Source organism: Blennius ocellaris (assembly GCF_963422515.1).
Source record: "Blennius ocellaris genome assembly, chromosome: 11".
NCBI lineage: Eukaryota > Metazoa > Chordata > Actinopteri > Blenniiformes > Blenniidae > Blennius > Blennius ocellaris.
This window is the reverse complement of record NC_137660.1, coordinates 17,659,275-17,683,297: the sequence shown is the minus strand read 5'-3', so window position 1 is coordinate 17,683,297 and position 24,023 is coordinate 17,659,275. Positions and strand designations below refer to the sequence as shown.

The 24,023-nt window shown below is 42.0% G+C and overlaps 2 protein-coding genes across 2 annotated transcripts; one reads left to right on the top strand and one right to left on the bottom strand.

Moving 5' to 3' along the window:
• Positions 1-112: 112 nt before the first annotated feature.
• lmf2a (lipase maturation factor 2a) lies at positions 113-8,029 on the top strand. The gene is made up of 14 exons (XM_080504198.1): positions 113-267; positions 1,552-1,805; positions 1,886-1,914; positions 2,162-2,355; positions 2,439-2,617; positions 2,745-2,889; positions 3,289-3,417; positions 3,514-3,619; positions 3,846-3,942; positions 4,040-4,222; positions 5,518-5,686; positions 5,946-6,057; positions 6,312-6,420; positions 7,311-8,029. Exons 1-14 carry the CDS (start codon positions 174-176, stop codon positions 7,695-7,697), a joined length of 2,187 nt encoding a protein of 728 aa, XP_080360324.1. The 5' UTR covers positions 113-173; the 3' UTR covers positions 7,698-8,029.
• A 419-nt stretch (positions 8,030-8,448) lies between these two features.
• Positions 8,449-13,351, bottom strand: miox (myo-inositol oxygenase; the record flags this gene model as incomplete). The annotated part of the gene is made up of 12 exons (XM_080504724.1): positions 8,449-8,557; positions 8,847-8,959; positions 9,107-9,156; positions 9,279-9,346; positions 9,651-9,760; positions 9,849-9,916; positions 9,987-10,149; positions 10,677-10,757; positions 11,112-11,192; positions 12,354-12,422; positions 12,538-12,757; positions 13,248-13,351. The coding sequence occupies 12 exons, from the start codon at positions 13,349-13,351 to the stop codon at positions 8,449-8,451; spliced, it is 1,236 nt and encodes a 411-aa protein (XP_080360850.1).
• Between the last annotated feature and the right edge of the window lie 10,672 nt (positions 13,352-24,023).

Here is a 24,023-nt window from a genome sequence, read left to right as displayed (position 1 = left end):
CACATTGAATGCAGCGCGACGCTCTCCGGCGCAGCACTGACATCTAGCGGCCCCTCGGGTGAACTGCTCTTCGCCGCTCCTCCGGGACTGTGGTAAATTCCGCTCACCGCTTCCTCTGGACTCGCAGGAGCAGGCGTCGGCGGCGGAGAACGGCGGCACAGCCCGGGTCAGACATGGGGGACATCACCCTGCCACGGCGCATGTTCCTCTGGTGCATGGCGGCCATCTACATGTCCGCCTTCGTATCGCTGTACGTGCAGATTCCAGGTGAGACTCGCTGCGTGTCGTTAGCATGTTAGCTGCCTTTTCGTCCCGCTGGAAGTTTCTGCCTCTCTGAGCTGCGACTCTCAAAAGCTGCAAAAGTCCTCGAAACGTGTCTTTTTGATACAGCAAATGGCAGCATCGCATTTCACTGCTTGGTTTTCCAGTTTCATTCATTTTTCAGGCCATGAAATTTGCACTTCTTTGCAACTTTTATAAGTTTATTGTTGCATGCTGTCACGTACAACCGGACTTCACAGTGTTTATTCACTTTAAATTGCAGAATACAAGCTTGATCCCATTAATCCCCCGTTTGATTCCCACGTTGAAAGTCACCGTCCATTAAAAGCTCAGCAGTTCTTTCTTTGAATGTCTGGTATTTGGTGCAGGTCTGGCCCCGCACTGTGGCACGAATAACTAGAGACGCTCCCCTGGAGGATAAACAAAAGGAATCCTTGTGGCCTGAAGCCACTCATCCTGGCTTCAAACACTTGGGGAAACTAGTCATCAAACTAGTGACTGGAAAGATATATATTATTATCTAGTAGAGGAGGTGTTTGATTTTAGTCTGCATTGGTGTGAACTAATGTAAGCTGCTTCATAAAGCAGTGATTATTAACGTTGGGTTATAAATATAGGCTGAAAGGCTTTTTCTGTGCTGCGCCTCAATGTTCTTCCTCTTTATAATAAAGCTTCTTCACAAATACAAAGGTGTGTGGGTATAATCACAAGCGAGATGACGGTCTCTCTTGAACATCCTGATTTAACAAGTTTCTTGAATTTGATATAAATGTAATGCGAACTAAATGAAGAGAATAATAAACTAGGAGTGACGGTGGACCTTTTTATTGTTGCAAGTTGGCAGTTTTGCTGCAGCATTTTGGAACTTTTAACATCAATGCAGTGTTGATTTAATGAGACACGCAGAATAAATTGGACTTGATTTTTTTTTTATTAAACTTTTTGTGGGGTTTCTTTTTAAATATAAAAAGGAAAAAGCGACACTGTTCCTTAAGACCTCCTTCCTACATCCTCATGCTGATTTTCTGACTCATCCATGGGGCAAGTTGCACAGTAGTGTTGTGTGTCATCCTGTGATGGAGGTTTCCAATGAGGGGGGGGGGGGGGTGCATTGATTTAATTTAACACTCTAAAACAAAAAAACAACTTTGTATTGCTTGTTGGTGAGTGTGTATGCTCTCTCTATCCTTTGAGTGTTTAACATCGCCTCATCAAATCTCTGTTGGTTTGGTGTGATTGACAATGGGTGACTTCCTCGTGCGTGTCCAGGTCTCTATGGTAACGACGGGCTGCTTCCCGCTCGCTGGCAGCTGCGTTACAGTGGGAAGCCCCTGATGGAGCAGCTGCTGTCCTCCCCCACCCTCCTGTGGCTGGGACCGCAGGTGGGACTGGACACGCACACGGCCATGGAGGTGCTGTGTCTCCTGGGGGCGGCGCTGAGCCTCGCCGCCACGCTGGTGGAGGCTCTGCAGGACAGCGTGGTGTTCTTCTGCCTCTGGGCCTTGTACCTGTCCTTGTACCATGTGAGTCTGTGGTCTACCTCCCGCCACGCCTTCGCTCCAGTTGCTTTGATTCCCCACTAAACGGCCGCTGTCTGTCGCAGGTGGGCCAGGTGTTCCTCTACTTCCAGTGGTGAGTGTTAACGGCGGGACGGCCGGCTACTTTTCATTCACACATTTCTGCTACGGACAACAGTTGGCTGAAGGAAAGCCGCCGTGACTTTGGCAGTTCACCGTGAAGGGTTACCTCATTGTCAGTCCATCACAGTGACGTTGTGTATTTGCTGCTGTGCAACCACTCTGTAGATCTCGCTTTGAGGTGCATTTCATTGCTCCATGTGGCTTTTTTTTTTTTTTTCCCTTGTTCTTTTTCTCTTCAGGGACAACTTGCTCCTGGAGACGGGGTTCCTCTGCATCCTTGTGGCTCCCGTGACCTTAATCCGGGGATCACGCGGGGTCAGAGAGCACGACCGTGTGACCTTCTGGCTGATCCGCTGGCTGCTCTTCAGACTGATGTTTGCCTCTGGAGTGGTGAAACTCACCTCGCGCTGTCCCACATGGTGGGGCCTCACAGGTGTGTGTGGAGTAGGAAAGTATTTTGCGAGGAATAAGTGCAAATGCTTGTGAAGTAAACAGTTTTCACTCCGTGTTGCACAGCGCTGACGTACCACTATGAGACTCAGTGTATCCCCACCTCGCTGGCCTGGTTTGCCCACCAGCTGCCAGTGTGGTGGCAGAAGCTGAGTGTGGTGGGAACCGTCGTCATAGAGATCGCCGTACCTTTCCTCTTCTTCAGTCCTTTGCGCCGGCTGCGACTCGGTGCTTTTTACTTGCAGGTGGGTTCGCGTTGCTCTTCGATGTCACTTTAATTAATTGACAAATGCATGCGCGTGATACATTTTGAGTCATCGGCATCAAACCTGATTTGCATTTTTTTAAATATATAATTTCCCTCTCAAACAGGTGCTGCTTCAGCTGCTCATCATTTTGTCAGGAAATTACAACTTCTTCAACCTGCTGACTCTGACTCTCTGCCTCTCCCTCCTGGACGATCAACACGTTCGCTTCTGGCTCCGCAAGTCCGATACAAACGGCGAGACCAACAAAGGTGTGATGCAGTGAATGAAAGTATCTTTAATCCTCATTATGTTGGCAAATATTGGTTTGAATTTGAAGAGTTTGGAAGTTGTTCAACGTACGTCTGGTCGACACGGGTGACTCACATGTGGACATGTAACAGAATAACAGGTCGTTTTTTTTTTTTTTCTTTAAATCTCACATTTTTCTAAACCACCTTTTTGAGAGTGTTTTCTGCTTCAGAAAATTATACCTGCTGTCTCATCTTTGGAGCGCTACAGTCTGCTACATTGATTCCACTTGGTATTGTGAACAGTTTAGTGTGTATGCAGAGTTACACACACACACACACACACACACACACACACACACACACACACACACAGGGCTGCATTGTTTTTATTACAGTTTTGTCTTTTGTTCCATTCAGACTGGAAGTTGTGGTCGTGGCTGTGTTACCTGCTGGAGATCACAGTCTGGTCTCTCATGGTCTTTGGGGCAATCGTCAGCTTCGACTTGAAAGTGGATCAAGTTAAGAGCGGCATCTCATCCCGGACAGGTGTGTTTATATGTTTATATATAGAAAAAAAAAAACTAATGCAATTTACATTTTTCTTAATGCTTTTTAAAAATATATATATATATTTTTTTACAGCATTCACATTTCACCATTTCAACGAGTTTTTAAAAACAGCCGTTATTCCCTGCATCTGGATTGGCGTCCTCTCTCTGACCTGGGAGCTGGTCACGTCTCTCTTCAGGTAACACTGTGCTCTGTTCCCATGCAGCTGCTTGATTATGGGCTCCGTTCCACTCTTCTTTTTTGTTTTGATTTACAGTTTAGAAAATGTGAAAGTATTGATATAGCAGCTTTTCAAAGGTAAACACCACAAAGTGCTTCACACCATTAATGGCAGAAGGATAAAAACATAATAAGAATGAGTATGACGTAGTCATACAGGAGTAACAGTAAAGGTGTGTTTCCAGGTGTGCCTGTGTGTCCGGCTTCCTGAGGAGGTTTTGGGGGACGATCCAGTTGAGTGCGTTTGCTGTTGCTACCGTTTCCATGTTCACCGTCAGTCTGGTGAGCGACGTTTTAGAAATACACCGTAAACTCTGTCATGTCTTTAATATGCAAGATGTCTCGAAGCTTATTTCATCTCTCTCTCTCTCTCTCTCAGGTGCCTTTCTCTTACATCGAGTATGACTCTCATGCCCGGTTGTGGCCGGCGGTGCGTCGGGCTCATGATGTGGTGGATCGCTACCAGCTGGTCAACTCCTACGGCCTGTTTAGAAGGATGACCGGCGTGGGTGGTCGCCCCGAGGTCGTCATTGAGGGAAGCTATGACGGGATCAGCTGGACGGTGAGGAGAGGGAAAAAGCCGTCAGGTTGCAGTTGGAGTCAAAATCAGATCGGATTAACCCTTAAGTGACTGTTTTTTTAATTAAAATCTACTTAATTAGGCCAGTCGATGTTTGCAAAGTACCTTTCAAAACTATATGTGATGTTTTTGTTTTTTTTTAAAAAGGGGACCTTGTATTTAATTCCAGAAAATGGCAAAGAAACAATGTTTTTTTCTGACTGCAGTTGTTAAATTATGTGTTTTGAAGCACTTGGTTTTTAATTCTAGGAAAATTATATATGATATAAATATAGCACAATAGGAAATCTCATTTGATTGACTATAAAGAGGATGTTAAATGTTCGTATTTCTATTTCTGCAAATCTTGTTTGTAAGAAAAAAATAATAATAATAATATCAGTGTTTGCATTGTGTTGATAAAACAGATGTTAAAGGGTTAATACTTCAACTTATAATCAAGACATTGTCCCACAGCTATGTTGTGTGGTGCAAGTAAAAAAAACAACACAATTTTAGCATTATTTTACCTGATACTTAAAAAAAGAGTGACGAAGAAATCTTAGTCGTATTCTTTAATCATCCACATGTGAACGTTGGTTCTTCTGTTTTAAAAGTGGCCCGACACAGGATCCACTCAATTTCACAAAATTATTTTGAACAACCCTTCTATTAATAGACATTACTCAACGATCCAGAAGTCAACAGGAGGTGGCAGCAATGCCTTTCAAAAAGCGGCACAAGTGCTGGCTGACCTTATTTCTAGTAAAGCGGCAGAGGCCGGAATGCCATGAAGGCGAGGGGGTGAAAACATGCAGCCAAGGACGTGTGCCACTTTTATCACAACAGAGGGAAACACCGAGGCCGATTGCATTTCTATTTCTGAAAAAAAAGTTTTGTTAAGTAAGGAAGATTGTCTTTATGAACGGATGAAAAAGTGAGGAATCTGCCGACAAACACGCGGACATGCAGTACAAAGAGAAACGTGGGTTTTATTTGGATACCGTGTATCGTAATGTTTCTTTCATGTTGCAGCCAGTACGGTCTCCGATGGTAAACAGGAGTTAAGTGAAATGGCAACAAAGCTGTTGATACAGTTGTGACGAGTCGGTTTGTTTTGAGGCAGGTTTAACTTCACAAGGCCAAAACAAGAATGGAACTAATAAATTACTTTACTCACTACTGCCAAAAGAATTGGAGCAGTAATATCTTTTCATTCACAATATTTGAGTTCTGTAGCAATTTTTTTTAATTTTTTTTTTCGTATCCATATGCTTTCTTTTTCTCTCCCCTCCCAGGAGATTGAGTTCATGTACAAACCCGGGAACCTGAGTGCTCCTCCTCCTGTGGTGACGCCACATCAGCCCCGGCTGGACTGGCAGATGTGGTTTGCTGCTCTGGGGTCTCATGCACAGGCTCCCTGGTTCACCAGCCTGATGTACCGGCTGCTGCAAGGCAAAGAAGACGGTGCGTCGTCAAGTTGTTTAAGTTAATTTGACATCGCTTCGGAACTCGAGTCTAATCAACTGACGAACTTATAGCGTTCAAAACGTTGCTGTCTTTATTGAGTAATTAAAAAAAAAAAAGTGTATAACGGACTAACCACTTTTCAAGCAGAATGAACCACATCTGAGTTCCTTTTACTTCTTTAAAAAAAAAAAAAAAAAAGCTGGTGTGAGATTGAGAACAAATGGCTCTTTCTAAAGTTCTGCGTTGCGCTCTGCAGTCATCAAGTTGATCCAGACGGACGTATCCCGGTATCCATTTCACCAGCAGCCTCCCGCCTACCTCCGAGCTCACCGCTACAGATACTGGTTCACTGAACCGAAGGCTGACGGGTCAGTGATCCACGCCGCCGCCGCCGCCACATTCGGGCTCGGGTCTCTGTGATTGATTACAGTTTCAGTTTGGGTTTTTTCCCCCACTCTTTTTAAAACCATGTAAGTTGAGAGAATTAAGACGGACGCTTGTGCTTTCGGGGCTGTGTTGCGTCACAGACGTCAGAAAATACATAATGGATTAAATGTTGATTTTATACATCAATAAAGTGTATTTTCTCATCAAACAAACGGAATATTCTCCTGGTTTGCAGCTCGTACCCGGAGCGCTGGTGGAGGAGAGTCTATGTTGAGGAATTCTATCCCACAGTGCATCTGGGCAACACTTACCTGGACAGCATGCTCACTCAGCACGGATTAAAGGTAAATCTGATTTTTCTTTTGAAGCTCTTTCATTGGTGTTTAGGACCGCAAGTATCACTTTTTATGATTAGCAAGTTAGTTTTTTTGTATTTGAACATAGTTGATGAATTAAGATGGAATATTAGTTCAGACTGACAACTATTTCTGAGGATAACATTTAAGATTCACTGACCCCGTTGAACTGAAACTCGAAATTGGAAAAAAATAAATCAATTTATGTCTGAGCATTAGAATGTCATGTATACTTATTACATGGTGAAATATGAGGCCAAGAGTAGCATCTGTCAGATTATAGTTTTCTGTCGTAACTATTCTCCTTTACGGTTTTTAAACCTTCCTTATTGCTCATTATGTTATGTATGTGCTTCTGCACATTGTTTTGAAGTCTTCTCGAAATATTGAGTTGAGTGAAGCTTATTTGATGTTCAAATTGTCTTTATAACACTTTACAATACCTTTTTAGTCTGTAGAATATGTTTTGAGAAGAGGATTGGTAGTTTTACTCTTAACTTGCAGAAAAGTAAAATCACATTGGGACAATATTCCTGGGTTCACTGTTCATATTTAGCTTTGATCTTTATTTTAAATTGTGATGTTTTTCCCTCCTGCACACTGTATACTGGTCCGTTTTATAATTTCATTAGTTTTAGTCGACTTTTAAAGTTTCTTCCCTTTTGATGAACCGATGTCATTAAATCTCCTTTTTAAATTACAAAGCTCTTTCAGCTGCATTTTATGTATAAAAGATGCTTCAGAATTGACGTTCTTATTAACTATCAAAATTAAAGTTTCACGTTTTCATAATTCTTAATTTTTATTTATTTATTTATTTTTAAATCGTCTGTCATTCAGTAAATCCAGGATTGACTAATCTGTTAATTCCATTGTAGGACAAGTCGCCGCCGCGCCGTCTGTCCAACAGCTCCGTATCTCGGGCCGTCAGGTGGGCACGCTCTCAGGTCGACGGTTTCTCTGCCCACGCTGTAGTCTGGACCTTCCTGGCCTGCAGCGCCACCTTCTGCCTGCTCCAGGGAGTGTTCAACAGGAAGAGACTCGCACAGAGGACCTCACTGACTCCAGAGGTCGCTGAGACTGAAGACGGTGGTGCGGAAAGTGGAGAGGATGAAGCTTTGGGCACTTGTGGGATGTCTGAGGAGGAGGAGGAGGATGATGAAGAGGGGGATGTAGCTGAGGAGGAGGAGGAGGAGGAGGAGGAAGAGGATGAAATGGAAAAGGAGGAGATACTTGAAAAAAAGGGAATTTTGAAGAAGATGTAGGTGACCTGCTCTCTGACTGTTCTCACCTGCTGCCTTCATAAAAGTTCTAAAGGACCAAAGAAACTTATTTTTGTGTGTTTTCCAGCCCGTTAGTCAGTTGTTGTTTTTGTTTTTTTTGTTTTTTATCATGACCACTCGATCACATTGGAGCAATTTCAAAGGCATTTTATGCACTGAAAATACCAAATAAAACCAGAAAGAAATGCAGAGTCTCACATAAAACGTCCATCAAGCTTAACAAAAAGAGAAAATGTGCTCATGTTACTTTATGACTTTGCTTTTTTTAAAATACATAAACAAGTGGTTGCTTCATCTTGTATGTACAGAATGAAAACACAAGAATCACTTTTTGAAATTGTTTAATATAATTTACAATAAAAATACAAATATTTGTCGGCGTGTCATGCACAATGGTTAATGCTTGTGAGCGACGTCTAAGTTTCTGTTGGATTAAATGGTGAATGGGTTTCACTTCGCACAAAATCACATTCACACATTCACACACCAATGGAGGCGCTCTGTCCATCCAGTGGGAGCAATGCTGGTGTCTTGCTCAAGAACACTTTTGACGGGTGAATATGGGGAATCAAACCTCTACCTCTTGACCAACCCGAGCCACAGCAGCTCCAGTAACAGTATCTAATAATTGTCAGCATGAGCAGGATAATACGTTTGGATGAAGCAGCAAATCATGACGTAATTCTGCATTTGTGAAAAGTCTGTCGGCTAATTCTTGACGACTGTCCTGTTTTCACCACAGCAGGACGCCTGGACAGTACTTGTCAATCAGAGTCTGGTAGTACGGCTTCAGCTTCTCCACGTCCGGCAGGTCGGTGGTCTTGGTGTAAAGGTCAAATTTGCTGTGAAAGAGAGAGGAGAAGGTCAGGGTTTGATTTAAAGAGGCGTGTGAAATACAGCGGCGATGGGGAAATCGGTGGAAATGCCTTTATTTTCTTTGTAAGAAAAAGTCCTATTTTTCTTTATCTTATTGAAAGCAAATTTTTTAGATTAATTCGAATGACAACATAATTTATTACCAATGTGTTTACATCCAAGTTAACGGAAGTCCTCAGATATTTGAAATTCAATCATCTCCAACGAGCACAGGAAACATGCAGGACTGTCGGAGCCTCGATGAAAGAGACTCACTTGAACTCTTTGACCCAGGGCAGCATCTTCAGGTCTTTTTCGTTGCACAGGTGCAGGTAGTCCTCATGGGAGTGCCACGGGTAGAAGGAATGAAAGCGGATCATGTACAAACCCTGAGGATATACGTTTCCTTTAACTCAGCAGCTCCCGGGCAGTTAAAACATTTACATTGCATAAGAAAGCTTTCGCTTTTATTTGTGTCATTTGTGAATTTAACTGCTTCAAGTTTGATAACCTGTTAATCTTGCTGATTAACTCACCTCCTCCGGGATGGAGCATTTGTTGAACTTCATTACTCTGTAGAGATATTCTGAGGACAACGGTGTGACAGGAGGTCAGACACAGTGAAACCTTTTTCTGAGTAAAAAGTGGTTTTAAAAGCTGCGTGTGCGTACGTGTGTGTGGGCATGTTTGGGTTTGCGCTGAGCTCACCATCATGACCCCAGGACATGAAGACCTTGTCAAGACCACACTTTGGTTCATAGATCCCATAGTCAGAGCTGAAAACAGGAAAAATTATGACGTCAGTGAATCAATGAGATGGAAAGAGTGTTGGATCAGGTAAGACCTTATCATTTTTTCCCCACTCATGCTTCTTATGGAACGCAGTCATGGAGAGAGAGATTTCACTTGATACTGTAACAAACTTAAGGAACAACTTTTTTTTTTTTTCCCACCAATCTTTCTCGTCTTGCAACTTTTGAGAAAATCATCCAACTCTGCTGTTCTTGTGTAGAAATAGAAGTGGGACTGTCTGCCTGCCTGAATGTAATGAGAAGAAAACAGAAAAAAAGAAATACCAACTTGTATCTGGGGTTTTTGTCATCTGGGTTGTTCTCAAAGGTATTTTCTCTGAACACAATTGACTTTTGAAATTTGCAGCCCACGGGGAAAGTGTCACCCACCACAGCCCACTGCAAACCACACACACACACACATTGGGCATGAGATCTCGTGTTCTAGCAGTGAGTAAAGACAGTAGGGTCGGTCTGTAACTTTTACCTGAGGTTCGTTCCAGAGAGCCATGATCTTCCCGACGTCGTGGATCAAACCCACCAGCTGAAACCAGTCTACGAGAGAACAACATGTCATAATCAAGTTTTAAGAAGCTGTTTCTGTGTCTCTCCCTGTACGGTCTACCTTTGTCTGGGTGAACTTGGCGGATGCCTTCAGCGGTCTGAAAGGCGTGGAAGGAGTTGGGGAAGTCCACGTCAGGATCAGACTCGTCCACCACCTGGTCCAGAGACATGATGGCCTCCATCATGCTCATCTTAGTGTGACTGCAGCTGGTCCACTCAGTGTTCTGCAGAAAAATAAGACAAATTAATGAGGAAAGCCCCTGAACGCCCTGAAAAATCTTATGAAATAGCCACATTTAGTAATAGTCAAGTTATTACTTTACATTTATTAAAATTTTCTTCATTTTGTGAGTAATTCTACATTTTCAGAGGGCAGGTATTGAATGTATTGACTGTTTTTTGAATTGTGGTTTGGCGAAAGTGACCTCAGCCTGTTTTTCTTCAGGTCATTTCTCCAGGTCATTGATCAATTTAAACTGAATGCCTCCAAGTGACCTTTGCGTGAACAGAAAGTGAGGTTGATCAAACAAAGTTTAGCTCGGACGGAACAACCAGTTGCTCTTTTTTTTTTCTCAGAAAACATCTGTTTACTCAACCTCATTTATTTGCTTGGTTATCTACAGAAAAACAAGCATGTGGACGTTCAACATGAATTAAAGATAACATGAAATAGGATCAATGATATATGTAACACAATGCGGGAAAACACGAGGCATTGCCTTTTCCCTATTTTTCTGCCTGATTTTCTCACCTTCTGCTTCACAAACTCCAGTGTTTGGCTGGTGTGCATCAGACTGTATGTTTTGAAGACTCGGTCAAACAGGCTTCCGCTCTGAAAAACAAGCAATCATTGCTTATCAGTATGACTATAGTGCAGTTTACAAATGCAGGAGTGACATCTGGGGACGGCTTTTGTGGCTTACAGCCACCTGGTTCTGATTACCAAGACTTCATGAAATCTCAGTGTTTACGTTTTTGACAAAGTTTTTACATAATTTGCACATGTTTCAATTCTATCTTTACGGCATTTGTAATGACAATAAAGTTGAATCTAATGTAATCTAATCTAATCTAATCTTATGCTGTGTTTAAAAAAAAAAAGCACACACACATTAACGATGAATTTCCACAGCTTAACATTTTCTCATTCTGAATATATCCATGTCCTCGTGTTCATGAGTTCAACCTCAAAGTTCCTGTAGTCTTCCTTCTCTTTGGTTTCATTCTTTTCCAAGTTTGGCCGATATGCCAGAGATGGATCAGGACCCTGTCATTCAAACAGCAGCACAGAAAGGGTGATTTTACAAAAAAAATTTAAATACATTTAAAAGAAACTCCAAACACACAATAAGAAATGCATACAAAAACTTTAAAGGTGATACTCACAATATCGATGACCTTCATGGCTGACGGTTGAAGTCACTGCAGATGTTGTGGTGTGTTGTAGTTCTGGAGCTGCTTCCCTGCCCATTTATATCCTCCTCGTGAAAAACATGGTGCTTTTGACGTAAAGTGAAAGTATGAAGTTCACACCAGTGTCCAGTCACTCTTTAACCACTCCTCACTAGCCGGAGTGGCCTGGGTTGAACGTTGGCCTTGTGTGTGTGTGTGTGTGTGTGTGTGTGTGTGTGTGTGTGTGTGTGTGTGTGTGTGTGTGTGTGTGTGTGTGTGTGTGTGTGTGTGTGTGTGTGTGTGTGTGTGTGTGTGTGTGTGTGTGTGTTTGTGTGTGTGTGTGTGTCCATCCCAGGAAGAGTTTTTCAGTGATCAGCAGATTGGCTGTTTGGTCTTATGTAGAATGACTCAGTAGTTCTTCAAACCAAACAAGTTTATGAAACACGTTTATCACAGTGGCTCACTTAAAAACAACAACAACAAACGGACAAAAACAAACCAGATGCAACATTATTGAAACATTTTCATAGAACACCTCAGCTCTGTGGTTCCAACTTTTTCAACGTTTTATTCATGTTACATAGTTTATGGAGATTCATATTGTCCCATAATTCCCAATACAAATGTTCTACTATGCGAGTGCCTGGTGGCCGGGACTTTGCCCGCGGGGTCTGGCTGGGCTCAGTCAAGGGATTATGCGGGATCCTCCTCTTCCTCCTGTGAGCCCAACGCCCACAGAAGCTACTCTAGGGGTCGGGTGCAGTGTAGATTGGGTGGCAGTAAATGGCAGTGCCCGCGACGACCCAATCCTCGGATGCATAATCTGGCTTTTGAGACATGGAACGTGACCTCGTTGGGGGGGGAAGGAGCCCGAGCTTGTGCAGGAGGTTGAGAGATACTGTGGAGATATAGTCGGGCTCACCTCCATGCACAACCAGCCTGACAAGGGCTGGACTCTCCACTTTTCTGGAGTTGCCCGTGGTGAGAGGCGGCGGGCTATTGCCCCACAGCTCAGCTGCCGTGTGTTGGAGTTCACCCCGGTGAACGAGAGGGTCTCATCCTTACGCCGTCGGGTAGGAGACAGGTCTCTGACTGTTGTCTCACCCTATGGACCGAACAACAGTTCAGAGTATCTGGCCTTCTCGGAGTCCCTGAGAGGGGTGCTGGATAGTGCTCCAACTGGGGATTCCATTGTTCTACTGGGGGACTTCAGCGCTCACATGGGCAACGCCAGTGAGACTTGGAAAGGGGTGATTGGGAAGAACGGCCTCCCCGATCTGAACCCGAGCGGTGATCTGGTATTGGACTTGGTCCATAACGAACACCATGTTCGAGTACAGGGATGTCCATAAGTGCACGTGGCACCAGGACACCCTATTGATCGGCCGGAGCTCAATGACAGACTTTGTGGTCGTGTCATCTGATCTCTTGGCCACGTATCTTGGACACTCGGATTCATTGTCAGCATGAGCAAGATAATGTGTTTGGATGAAGTAGCAAATCATGACGTAATTCTGGGTTTGTGAAAAGTCTGTCGGCTAATTCTTGAGGACTGTCCTGTTTTCACCACAGCAGGACGCCTGGACAGTACTTGTCAATCAGAGCTTGGTAGTACAGAGAGGTGTGCTTTTACCAATTTTAATAGGGTCATAATGTGAAAAACATGAGGTCTGGCCTTCAACTAAAAAGAGACCCAACAGTGTGAAGTGTGATATATTGAGCGGGCATAGTGTTATTTAGGTTTCGAAGACCTCCAGACTAGAAAAATATTGTGGTATTGTGATCCCACAGGGCTTTCAGGTGCCTCCTTTGCTTCAAAACGCCTGAATACGCTGAAGTTTAAAATCTGCAGTTGTGACAGAGTTACTGATTGGAAGTCCAGTGCAGGGAAACATGCAGGACTGTCGGAGCCTCGATGAAAGAGACTCACTTGAACTCTTTGACCCAGGGCAGCATCTTCAGGTCTTTTTCGTTGCACAGGTGCAGGTAGTCCTCATGGGAGTGCCACGGGTAGAAGGAATGAAAGCGGATCATGTACAAACCCTGAGGATATATGTTTCCTTTAACTCAGCAGCTCCCGGGCAGTTAAAACATTTACATTGCATAAGAAAGCTTTCGCTTATATTTGTGTGTCATTTGTGAAGTTAACTGCTTCTTAAAACAAGTTTGACAATCTTTCAATGTTACTGATTAACTAATTTATTGATGGATGGAGGATCTGTTGAACTTCATCACTCTGTCGAGATATTCTGAGGACAACGGTGTGAGAGGAGGTCAGACACAGTGAAACCTTTCTATGTGTAAAAAGTGGTTTTAAAAGTTGTGTGTGTGTGTGTGTGTGTGTGGGGCCCCGACCCACCACAAGTTGGTATTTATTTTTTATTTTTCTGTTTTATTCTCATTACATTCAGGCAGAAAGACCCCACAGTCCCACTGCTATTTCTACACAAGAACAACATAGTTGAGTGATTTTCTCAAAAGTTGCAAGCTGAGAAAGATTGAAAAAAAATGTGGCTTCTGAAGAAATCTTTTTCTCCATAACTGCCGAACCACCCGAACCCAGCGGGGCAGCCGCTGAGCGTCAGACCAGGAAGAGAGAATGCCCAGTCGGGTCCAGTTGGAGGACAGCTCAATTTTAATGTAAGATACATTGATTATTTGAACACAGGTTCACATTTCTGTATTGTTGTCTTGCTTAGTTTGTTTATTTGTTTTGTTTTTTTAAGTAAAATGTACCTTCAATACTATTTATGTATTAAAACAACATTCATTTATATGAGGACTGTGAACACCTGAACAAAATCTGTGGTGGACAAAGCAGCCCCCTCTGATTCTGTATCTGCTGGAGGTTCGTTTCTACTAAAAAGGACAATTTCCTCTCCACCATATATTTGTGGAGCCAAAGATGCTCAACAGATATTGATTAGGCTTTTGGCTCACAGCCTTTGCGTTCTCTTTACCGAGTCACCACCAAAAGAGACACAGAAGTCCAAATGCTACAATAAATATTTGAATTTAATGGGTATACTGTGGGTAACGCTTTGGCATAACGTATAAAAAAACAAAGATGAACAGAATGACCCATTTACAGAATAGCTGGACTTTGCAGTTGCTTTCAACAGATCAAAGATCTGAAGATCTCAACCAGTTTTACTTTTGTTTAAGTCAGGGGTGTGTTGGGGGGGGGGGGTGAAAGTGTGGACAAACACTGAAGTCTGATTGGCTGCTGCAGAAGCCACCCCAAAATGATGGAACAACAACACGCCATCACATTTTTAACCTGAAATGGAGGTAAAGTTGCTGGGCTGATCCTGGGGAGTACGAATGCACACATGAAAGGCTTTTGTAGCACCAGAAGAAGCTAGAAGAGGTCTGTACCAAACATCTGGGAAATATATAGAACTTATTCATTTATTATATGTTGGCTGGCTAGAATTTGAGGTAAAAATTTCATTTTAAAACACATAGAATTCCCCCACTGTAGAAAAGTTTCGTTTTTTTCATTATGGTGGGTAAGATGATATAAGTGGTTTTATATGGTGTAAAGGAGTCTTATACTAGAATGGACACTCGGTAGAGCACACATCTTCAACAACCTCACATTTGTCACCATGGAAACCAATGGATTACAAGGTTATTTGATCCACCACACCACTCTTTCCATCATTTGTCATGGTTGTTTGAATTGCTTCATGTTATCACTGCTTGACACTGATGTACATACAGTTTACAATTTATGTAGTAGTCCCCCAAATGAAAAATATAAATTCTCATCTAAACTGGCTGTAAAACAAAATGATGAACTGACTTCTGTTGACTTGACAAACCCTGGTAATCAGACTATACTTTGAGGCAGATATAGCATATATCTGCATATCTCTCTCTCTCTCTCTCTCTCTCTCTCTCTCTATATATATATATATATATATATATATATATATACATATATATGCATAACAAAGAAGAAAAGACACATAGAATTGTTGTTGACAGGTTTTATTTCAAAGCGCTCCTATTATAAAACCAAAGTATGAGATAAAAGCAGCAAAACATGGCTGATAAGATAAGGACACTTGCGTACGGAAAATTTAGTCAAAGTGGAATATGTACAGCAATAAAGTGACTCATTAATTTAAGGTTAAATAGCATTTTTAAAATTCAAGACATACTGAACACATAATGGATAAAGTGCACATGCATTCCTATTAACACCTGACACATGAGGACTAGTGAAACTGGAGTTATGCTGAAGTCAAAAGACAAAGAAAAACAACAAACATCTATAGAGCTTTAAATGGAAACGTTGATAGTCTATATGTACTGGGATGTGTGAATTCTATGCAAGGCAGTAATACTTTTAAGGCCTTAGAAATGATTACACAGAAAAACAATTAAGGCTTTAAAAAAAAAAAAAAAAACCCTCCTTGGCAAAAATACAGTAAAAAAGCACTGGCAGTGTGGCTGTCCTCCCTCTGATTTAACAGTCAGGACAAGCTACAGGGCCTCTGTTAAGAAGTGCGCAGACAGCCCATGGATTAGGGTTAGTGGTTATTTTGGCTGCTTGTGTGCGCACTGTGTGTGGGTTTTGGGTGAAGGGTTAACTGGGTTTGATTGGAGGTTATTTATGGTTTCTGTCCACACTGAGGTAAAGCTACTTTGGTTGCAGAGGCAGATGAATGAACTGCTGAGACACAGGGTGGATTAGTGCTGAGCTCAAGTACAGTTAGATCAGCGGGATCACCATTGATGACGGTAGTAGGTGTTCGTAGCTTACGCTGGCAGTGTTCCTCATCTACAAATATAGTGTCCTAATTGCTGCGACTGTACTAGAAGGTAACAATCTAGTTTAACAACTCATAACTCTGCAACTCATACAGATTTAAAACAAAAAACAACCAAAATGACTTTCATCTCCACAGACACACTGTAGTCACTGGGGTCATTTTAAAGATTTGTGTTTGACGCGGTTACCCGGTTTGATCATCCAGTTGGACCCAGAGGTTAGACAGATGCTCACAAACTGATGTTAAAACCAAATTCAGGCACAATTGAAATGTTTGGTGATAATGAGTTGAAGCAGGAAGTTGGCCTGGACACTGAGCGGAGCCAAATCAGCCATCAGAGCCAGGGTCATGGTGTTTGACCGGGCCACCTGCCCTGTCAGTACGGTGATCGAGTTAATCCATTAGCCTGTTAACTTCTGACTCCCGCAGTGGCGCGTTGCTCCAGAATATACCAGAATGACATTTATATCTTTAGAAACCAATCTCAATTTTTTTACTAATGAGGACACTTTTACCAGCAGTGAATAGAGTGCTTTTTCAGTTGTTAAAAGTATTCACTAACAAAATGTCCAATGAGATCACCACATCAAACAGACTTGTACTCCTTTATAGCTGTGTTGATTTTATATTACTAGCCCTGTAACCTGTTTCAGCTCAAACTATCACCTGTATAGATTCATCACATCATAGGACAATCTAGAGAGAAAGAACAAACCACAATTACAGATGAGAGAAAAATGAAATTATAATTTGGAGTATTCATTATCATTTTACTATGGCTGACTTTGGTGAAAATAGTTTGCAGTTTTATTATTATTGTATTCCTAAACTGAATCCCAACCTAAAATTGAATGGAAAGATTTTACTCATGTTAACTCCTTTGTTTTGCCTACAAAAGTCCATCATCATCAGGTGTTCCCTAAACATAACATAAATTAAACGCCATCCGCTTACTTTCTATCAATCACTTTCCAAAACAAGGCTTCAAAGTGAATCATTCAGGTGATACTCCAATTTCAAACTTCAGGGCTTGACCACACACAAAACAGAAAATCAGATATAAACAATATATGTCGTTCAGTCATCACTTTTTTTTTTCGGAAACTGGAAGAATCTGGTCGATCAGTCTTGAAGTGATCCGTATTACAAAAGTCCCTCTGCTCCAAACCAGAGTCTGGTTTCATGGCTAATTCTTTGAATTTCATCCCACAATCACTCTTCTTGTCCTCTTTTTGTCTTCCTCAGTGTCGACCACGTCACGTCACATCAGAACAAACTGATGTGGTTCAATAGTCGGTAGAAAAATCCTCAAACCCAGCAGATCCCACGTGACGCTAGAAAAAGTTACTAAATATTTCTTATCTCCTCCCATTTTATTTTTTTTTACATTTGCCCTTTAGTTCCCCATTTTTGATTAAGATGTCTCTTCAAAATCTGTTCATCCGACAGCTCTATCAGCTTTTCCCCCCACAGATTTATTCAGGAGGAAAATAGTGCTTGATGGGAAGCATTGAAACCTTCAAAATTAGACCAAAGTTGTAATAAAAAAAAAATTAAAAAAAACTATATATCTATATCTTTTTCAAGATTGAAATTGATGAACTCTGCTTGTCCGGGATTCTGTCACTGATGCGGGAATTTGTGAGATGAATGAAGTCCTGTGTGTGTGTGTGTTGGGAGGGGGGGGGGGGGGATTAGCCATAGCTGTGAGGGCTGCGGGGGTTAATGGGTGACGAGTCCTCCCTCCCGCTCTGTCCAATCAGCTGGTAGAGACGGTGACTGAGGTTTTGAACCTGACAGGTGCCAAGGACACAGCCCACCCTCATCAGGTGGCCGTAGCCTCTCCCGCCACCGCTGTTGGCATGGCGACGACCCCTTGACCCTCGCGGCCAAATCGGCGCCTCCGGGAGCACATTGTAGCCCCTGTCAAGCAGCAGGTCTGACGGCTTTTGTGGGGGCTCTTTGTGCATCAGGGCCCTCCAGATGATGTGTCGGTCTTCCTGGGTGATCGTATTATCGAACTCAACAGGGACGTCAGACATGGCGGGCATGATGGCGCCAGGAAACGACTTTGGGTATTTGGAGGTTCTTGGTAAATTCAATCTGGAAAACAGAGAAAAAGAAGATTTTTTTTAAGAAAGATTGTAAAATGAATCCCAAAATATGTTTAATCTGATGATCTTTAGAGAAAAAAATGACAAACTCTCATTAGTTGTTGATCAAGTGGTGCATTTTCTGTGAAAACTACCTCTCAAGACTTCTATTAAGACGACTTGATCTTCACTATAACAGTCAAAGACCTCCGCCACAGTTTCAATCATAGTTTCAAAGTAAAACCTATTAAACATATATATCTTAATACAACAATAAAATGGAATATATATTCAGATACATGATAGCAGCAGTATTCCTTATTCAGCACATTTCTAATATTGCCCTTGAATTCGTTGATAGACCCGAGCGGCAAGGCGGTTGGACTATATCTGCTGCTGATTCACACCACTGATGAGCACTAGTTCCACACATGGACCTTCAAAACACCACTAAAGAGTGAGGATTTGTTGATGTCGCATGCGTCGAGGGTCAATAATTAGAATTTCAGACAAAAGGGTGAAAACATCCCGACGTTCTGCACACGGCAGGCCCAAAGCGGTTCAAACCGACTCATTTAACAACAAGCTGACGAAAGCCTTTTCTGCACCGTGGTGAACACACGTGGAAAAGATAAATTGTGAGTTAATCAACAACAGTACGTAAAGACAAGCTTCCAAATCTACCTACAAAGCAGAAAGAAAAAAAAAAACAGTGAGAGAAAGTAGACGGTCATGAAAGGCTCTTACACTTACATCACTCCTCCTAAGTGTCTTTTAAGAACTTTATTTCTCACCTCCTGCTGTCTTTCCAGCTTTTTGTTCCTCACGTCGTCACAATACCTTTCCTTTTTTTTTTTTTTTTTTGTTCATTCATCTTAACTCTCACTCTCTTCGAGGGTCAAGAGAGTGAGGGTCAAGAGAGAAAAATGTGTTTGGTAATTTGACAGACCGGAACTTATGTAATACTCGCTATAAGTAAAGTGGAACACATCACAACGGTAATCTGTTTAGTTGCACTGTTAACTAATGGTATTTGAATGTAAGACTCTATGAATGCAGGGGAAAATGTAACAACACAGTAAATGATTGAGTTTTTTACACCTTACTTTGGTATTTTCCTCTGTATAAGCTTGACAACAGTATTTAATTACATCGTATATGATGATGAAAAGCACTTTAAAAGGGATCGAGTTAGTTTGGAAAGAATGGCTGCGGCTCTGTAAAGGTTAAGGTACATTGAGTTCAGCCTGGCATCAAAAACACATTCAGGCCTCACACGCGCTTCATAGCTTCTTAGTTTCTTTGGCCAGTTTCTTTTAGGTGATTTCCAAATTTTGTCTTGCAGAATAAAAAAATACTCATAGATAGAGGAACAAAGGATAAAGACAGAAGATGTTTGTTTGAGTTGTTGGTTTATTTGTTTATTGTGGTGTGAAAAGTGGGTCGGATTACCTTGTGATCTTTATCCGGTGACTAATGCTGACTGGTATTCTGATCACTTTTCTGGCTGAACACCTTTGGCGCTCACTGCCCTCGTTCACACAGTCACTCCGCTATTGTGTTTTATACCAGTGACTTTGAGCTTGAGAGGTTTAAATTGGTTTTAATGGATGCTGAAAGAGCCAATCGCTCACACTCACACTGGCATATTGTTGTTTGGTGGGGCATTAGCGGGCACACACGTGCGGGCGCCATGTGACTGCTTAGCAACAGCAAAAAAAAAAAAAAATTGATGTCTCAACAGAAAAACCTGCATGTATAGAGCATGCAGCCAGTACGCGCACGCTCTTGGTCTCTGTGTTTAGTGCATAGGCACTCAGACCTGCAGCTGTTTGTCTTTGTCTCTTTCCTACACACACAGTCACACTTTACACACATCTGCTCCCACACAGAACAGAGCGAAAGGGCCACCTGAGGTGAGGTTTAAAACGCAATTGTCTCGGGAGGGAAAGGCACTTGGCAGCAACGACGCCCTCCAGTAAGAGGAAATGTAGGCCACCGGTCTCTAACGCAACAAGCACAGGTACGATTAAAATACACACCAACATACAGCAGTGAGCAGCACAGTTATTGCAGTTTGTTTTTGTGATTATTTGGTTTTGTTTGTCAGCTGGTGATTTTGGGGCAGCAGGCGCACATGGGTGGCGGGGTGGTTTCCATCTAGTTTCCAAGTCATGTTTGTTCTGCATGATCATGATGACGTACAGTACTTTTACCATGTAAAATAATTTTGTACATCTAGTTTGTTGATATAGTTGGAATTTTTTTTTTTCTCCTGAAAAGCTTGGACTATTATAAATTCATGACTTACTTCTACTACTTACTGTCTTTTCAATATTATCATGTTAGAATGGTTTTATGAGCAAATGTTTTTACTCTGCATCACTTCTTGTATTTCTTTCTTTGTTTTGAGAGTAGAAGTTCAATTCAGTAGTACAATAACCAAGTCTGGGCTGAACATATCTTTGGGTAATATAAAAGGCATTTAATCAAACAGGAACAATAAATTCTCCTCTGCAGAAAAACATTTACTCAACTCACTTACTCTCGTGCATACAACTGCCAACATCCAACAACAATTTATCTACAGCAACATAAGACAAAATAACATGTTTTGTTTTTTGTTTTTTTACATTCCAGGTAAGCTGTTGCTTTTATTTAATCTATTTACGTCCAGTAAAAAAAGTGTCGTAAAGCTAAAAAAAATTGGGCGTAAGAAGTATTTGTTCCTCCTTTGCAGGGCAGGAATGAGTAAAAGATACTTAGTTTCTGGTATCAATAAATGCAGAATTTGTGTGTCATTGTTTTGTTCATCTGTAATAACACTGCGAACATAGTAGCATCCAAAATTATTCTCTTTAAGTGTATATCAAGAAATCACACTTCAAAATGTGCAATTAAGTGAGTGTCTATTTGTCGACTGCCGTGTTTCTTTAGTCCAGACTAAACAGCTTTTTAGTAAATACTTGGGAACTTAAGAATATCGTCACAATCTAGTATGACTGGATGAATGAGCACTTGAATGAGTAAGGCATGATCAGATCCTGAGAGCAGTATACGCTTTGAGGTCAGCCTCATGTGCTCAGCAGGTCTGCTTCTTCTTCAGCACGCACTGGGAGGCAGATTGTCTTATCTTCATCAATGGTGTTGTGTGCACACTGGTCTCCTTGTGTCTCCGAGTTACTGCTGTCCCACAGATAAAGATGAATCTCTCACACGGCACCCACATGCCTGCGATACTCACGAAACGTGGCGGTTATCCTATTACGCAACTGAGATTCGTGAGATGCCTTATTTTATCCGTCAAAGGGAAAAAAAATTAGAAAGTTAAATAACTTTATAGGAATCTCCACTGAGTGACGGCAGCAAGTGTTGAGTTCAAGTCCCTCTTTTCGTGTTCTGCGCTTTCTATTGTGACCATTCTCTTGTCTGCGACAGAGTAGTTCAGGATGTGACCCCGTGGAGACACTCAGACCAAGAGGAGCTTCTCCAACATTCCGCTGAAGCCAGAGCGCAGTATGGGGCCGAATTCCCCCAAGCGACCGAACACACACATGCACGCCACACGCACGCTGACATATTCATTTTCCTCTTCGCCTTTAATTCTTCACAGGTATTTTGTTTGGTGCGAGCAACACCCTGAGATGTTCTCTCCTTCCATCCTCTTTAGGGTTCCATGTTGTTCTCGTCACCTTGTCGAGATGTTTTTCTAATTTACACTATCGAAATGCAAGACACTGTATTGATGAGAGTGAAAAAAAAGTACATCATAAAGTGACAAAAAAACAGAAAAATTAAAAGCTGTTCTAATTTGTTTAGTTTAAAAAAATAATAATAATTAGCATATCTTCAATTCCTTCCTGAAAAAATAGAATAAGCAGTCAGAGGAATAATGGATTAAAGTGTTATAAAAACCTATAAATAAGAAAGAAATCCCTCTTATATAACTTAGGTTGAAAGACTGCACTCTCCTTTTCTTTCTGGCACTCAAACACAAACCATAGAGCTAAATAACGGCAAGAAATCACTGTGTGTGTGTGTGTGTGTGTGTGTGTGTGTGTGTGTGTGTGTGTGTGTGTGTGTGTGTGTGTGTGTGTGTGTGTGTGTGTGTGTGTGTGTGTGTGTGTGTGTGTGTGTGTGTGTGTGTGTGTGTGTGTGTGTGCGTGTGAATGAGAGGTGTACAGGAGAAAAAGTGGTGAGGTAAGTTGTGAAGGTCCTGATCTTTACACAGTGCCCTTACATCACAAGATGTTCTCCAGTCTGAGCTCGATGTTATCGCCACCTGCAAGCTGTTCGCTGCTCAGCGATGGTCTGTCCCGCTGTGTTGTACCTCATTCACATTGCTTGTTTGACGCTTAGCCCCTCGGTATGCAAATGTATACTTGTCCTAAATCCCACTAAATCACCCTCACCTCTGTCTCACCTCCTGCTGCTGAGAGGAATTACCTCATTCTGCTGCAGGACCTTTTTCTCACATCAATGACTGCCAAAGGAAATGACAAACCTGTAGTTTTCTGTTGCCTTGCACTGCAGGCACTGTCAATGTGTATTTGTTATTTTCTTGATAGTGTAAATTTCCCTCTGGGATTAATAAAATAGTTCTATTGTATTGTATTGTATTGTATTGTATTCTAAAATGTCTCGAAAACACCTTTTGTGCAACCCGCAGTCCAAAATCATGTCAAATATGGATAAAACTATGAAAAGAATGCATACAACAAATAAAAGCAATGAAATCTTCACACCTGAAAAGGCAGGAATAAACAAAGACATTCCACTCTTGCTTCACAGAGAGATGAAGCCATTAAGCAATTAGCAGACACGCTTGCAGAAAACAGAGCAACCACTGACTACAATCAATCGATTAATCATCGAGTCACTGGTCATTAAACACAGGATATATTAAATGATGAATTGATATTTCTACCCGATTCTGTTGCACAAGAATAAGTGTGTCCAATGCCGCTCATTAGACACAACATACCATTAAATGGTTTATTGGTAAAGAAAAGTTGGAACAAACAAGAATAAATCCCACTTAATCAAAACATCATGCAAAAAAAAAAAAACAAACATTTCTAAACTTCTCAATAAAGTTTTGCATCAATAAAGTTTTGCATACAGATGTACAGGCGGGCAGTGTTACCTGTATCTGTGAGCTCTGTGCACAGACAGAGCCCGGGACTGGATCTCCACCGGCAGCAGGCCGAGCAGCAGGCACAGCCACGCCGGCAGGAGGGCGCACATGGCGGTGTGATGGAGACGCGCCGTCCGGGAGAAACCAAGAAGAGCAAGTTGTCAAAGATTTATAAAAAAAAAAAAAAAAAAAAAAAAAAGCCTAAGAAAAGTAACCGCATAAAATAATCTTGAAGGCTTGTCGTAGTGCGAGTTAAAAAGCAGAACGCTCCGTGCATGTGAGTGACAGTGAAGGCATCGTCGTCATCATCATCATCATCATCATCCCCATCCTCTGGAAGCTGTCATCCACAGAGAAAACTCACAAACTCACCGGAGCGCACATCGGGAGCGACCGCAGTGCTTTATAAAGCCTGATTGGAGGAGGAGAAGAAGGAGGAGAAGAAGTAGGAGGAGGAGTTGGAGGCTTATTGTCTGCCCTGCTCCTTCCTCTAATGAAACTCACAACCTAATTAAATCTCTAGGGCCTCGGGCTTTTTCAGTTTTGGTAATAAAGGTAAAACACAGGAGGTGTAGCAGGTATTTCGGATCGTTTATTTATATAGTTGTAACCTTACAGGTGTTTTTATTGGATTAAGTCTCTTTTAAACAGAGAACTTATTGGTGGCCAGCAGGAGCTTGACCCACTTAGAA

Coding starts and splice junctions, on each gene's coding strand:
- lmf2a (XM_080504198.1), top strand. CDS start 174: ATGGGGGACATCACCCTGCCACGGCGCATGTTCCTCTGGTGCATGGCG. Junction 1,806..1,885: donor TGTACCTGTCCTTGTACCAT/GTGAGTCTGTGG, acceptor TGTCTGTCGCAG/GTGGGCCAGGTGTTCCTCTA. Junction 3,620..3,845: donor CTGGTCACGTCTCTCTTCAG/GTAACACTGTGC, acceptor GTGTGTTTCCAG/GTGTGCCTGTGTGTCCGGCT.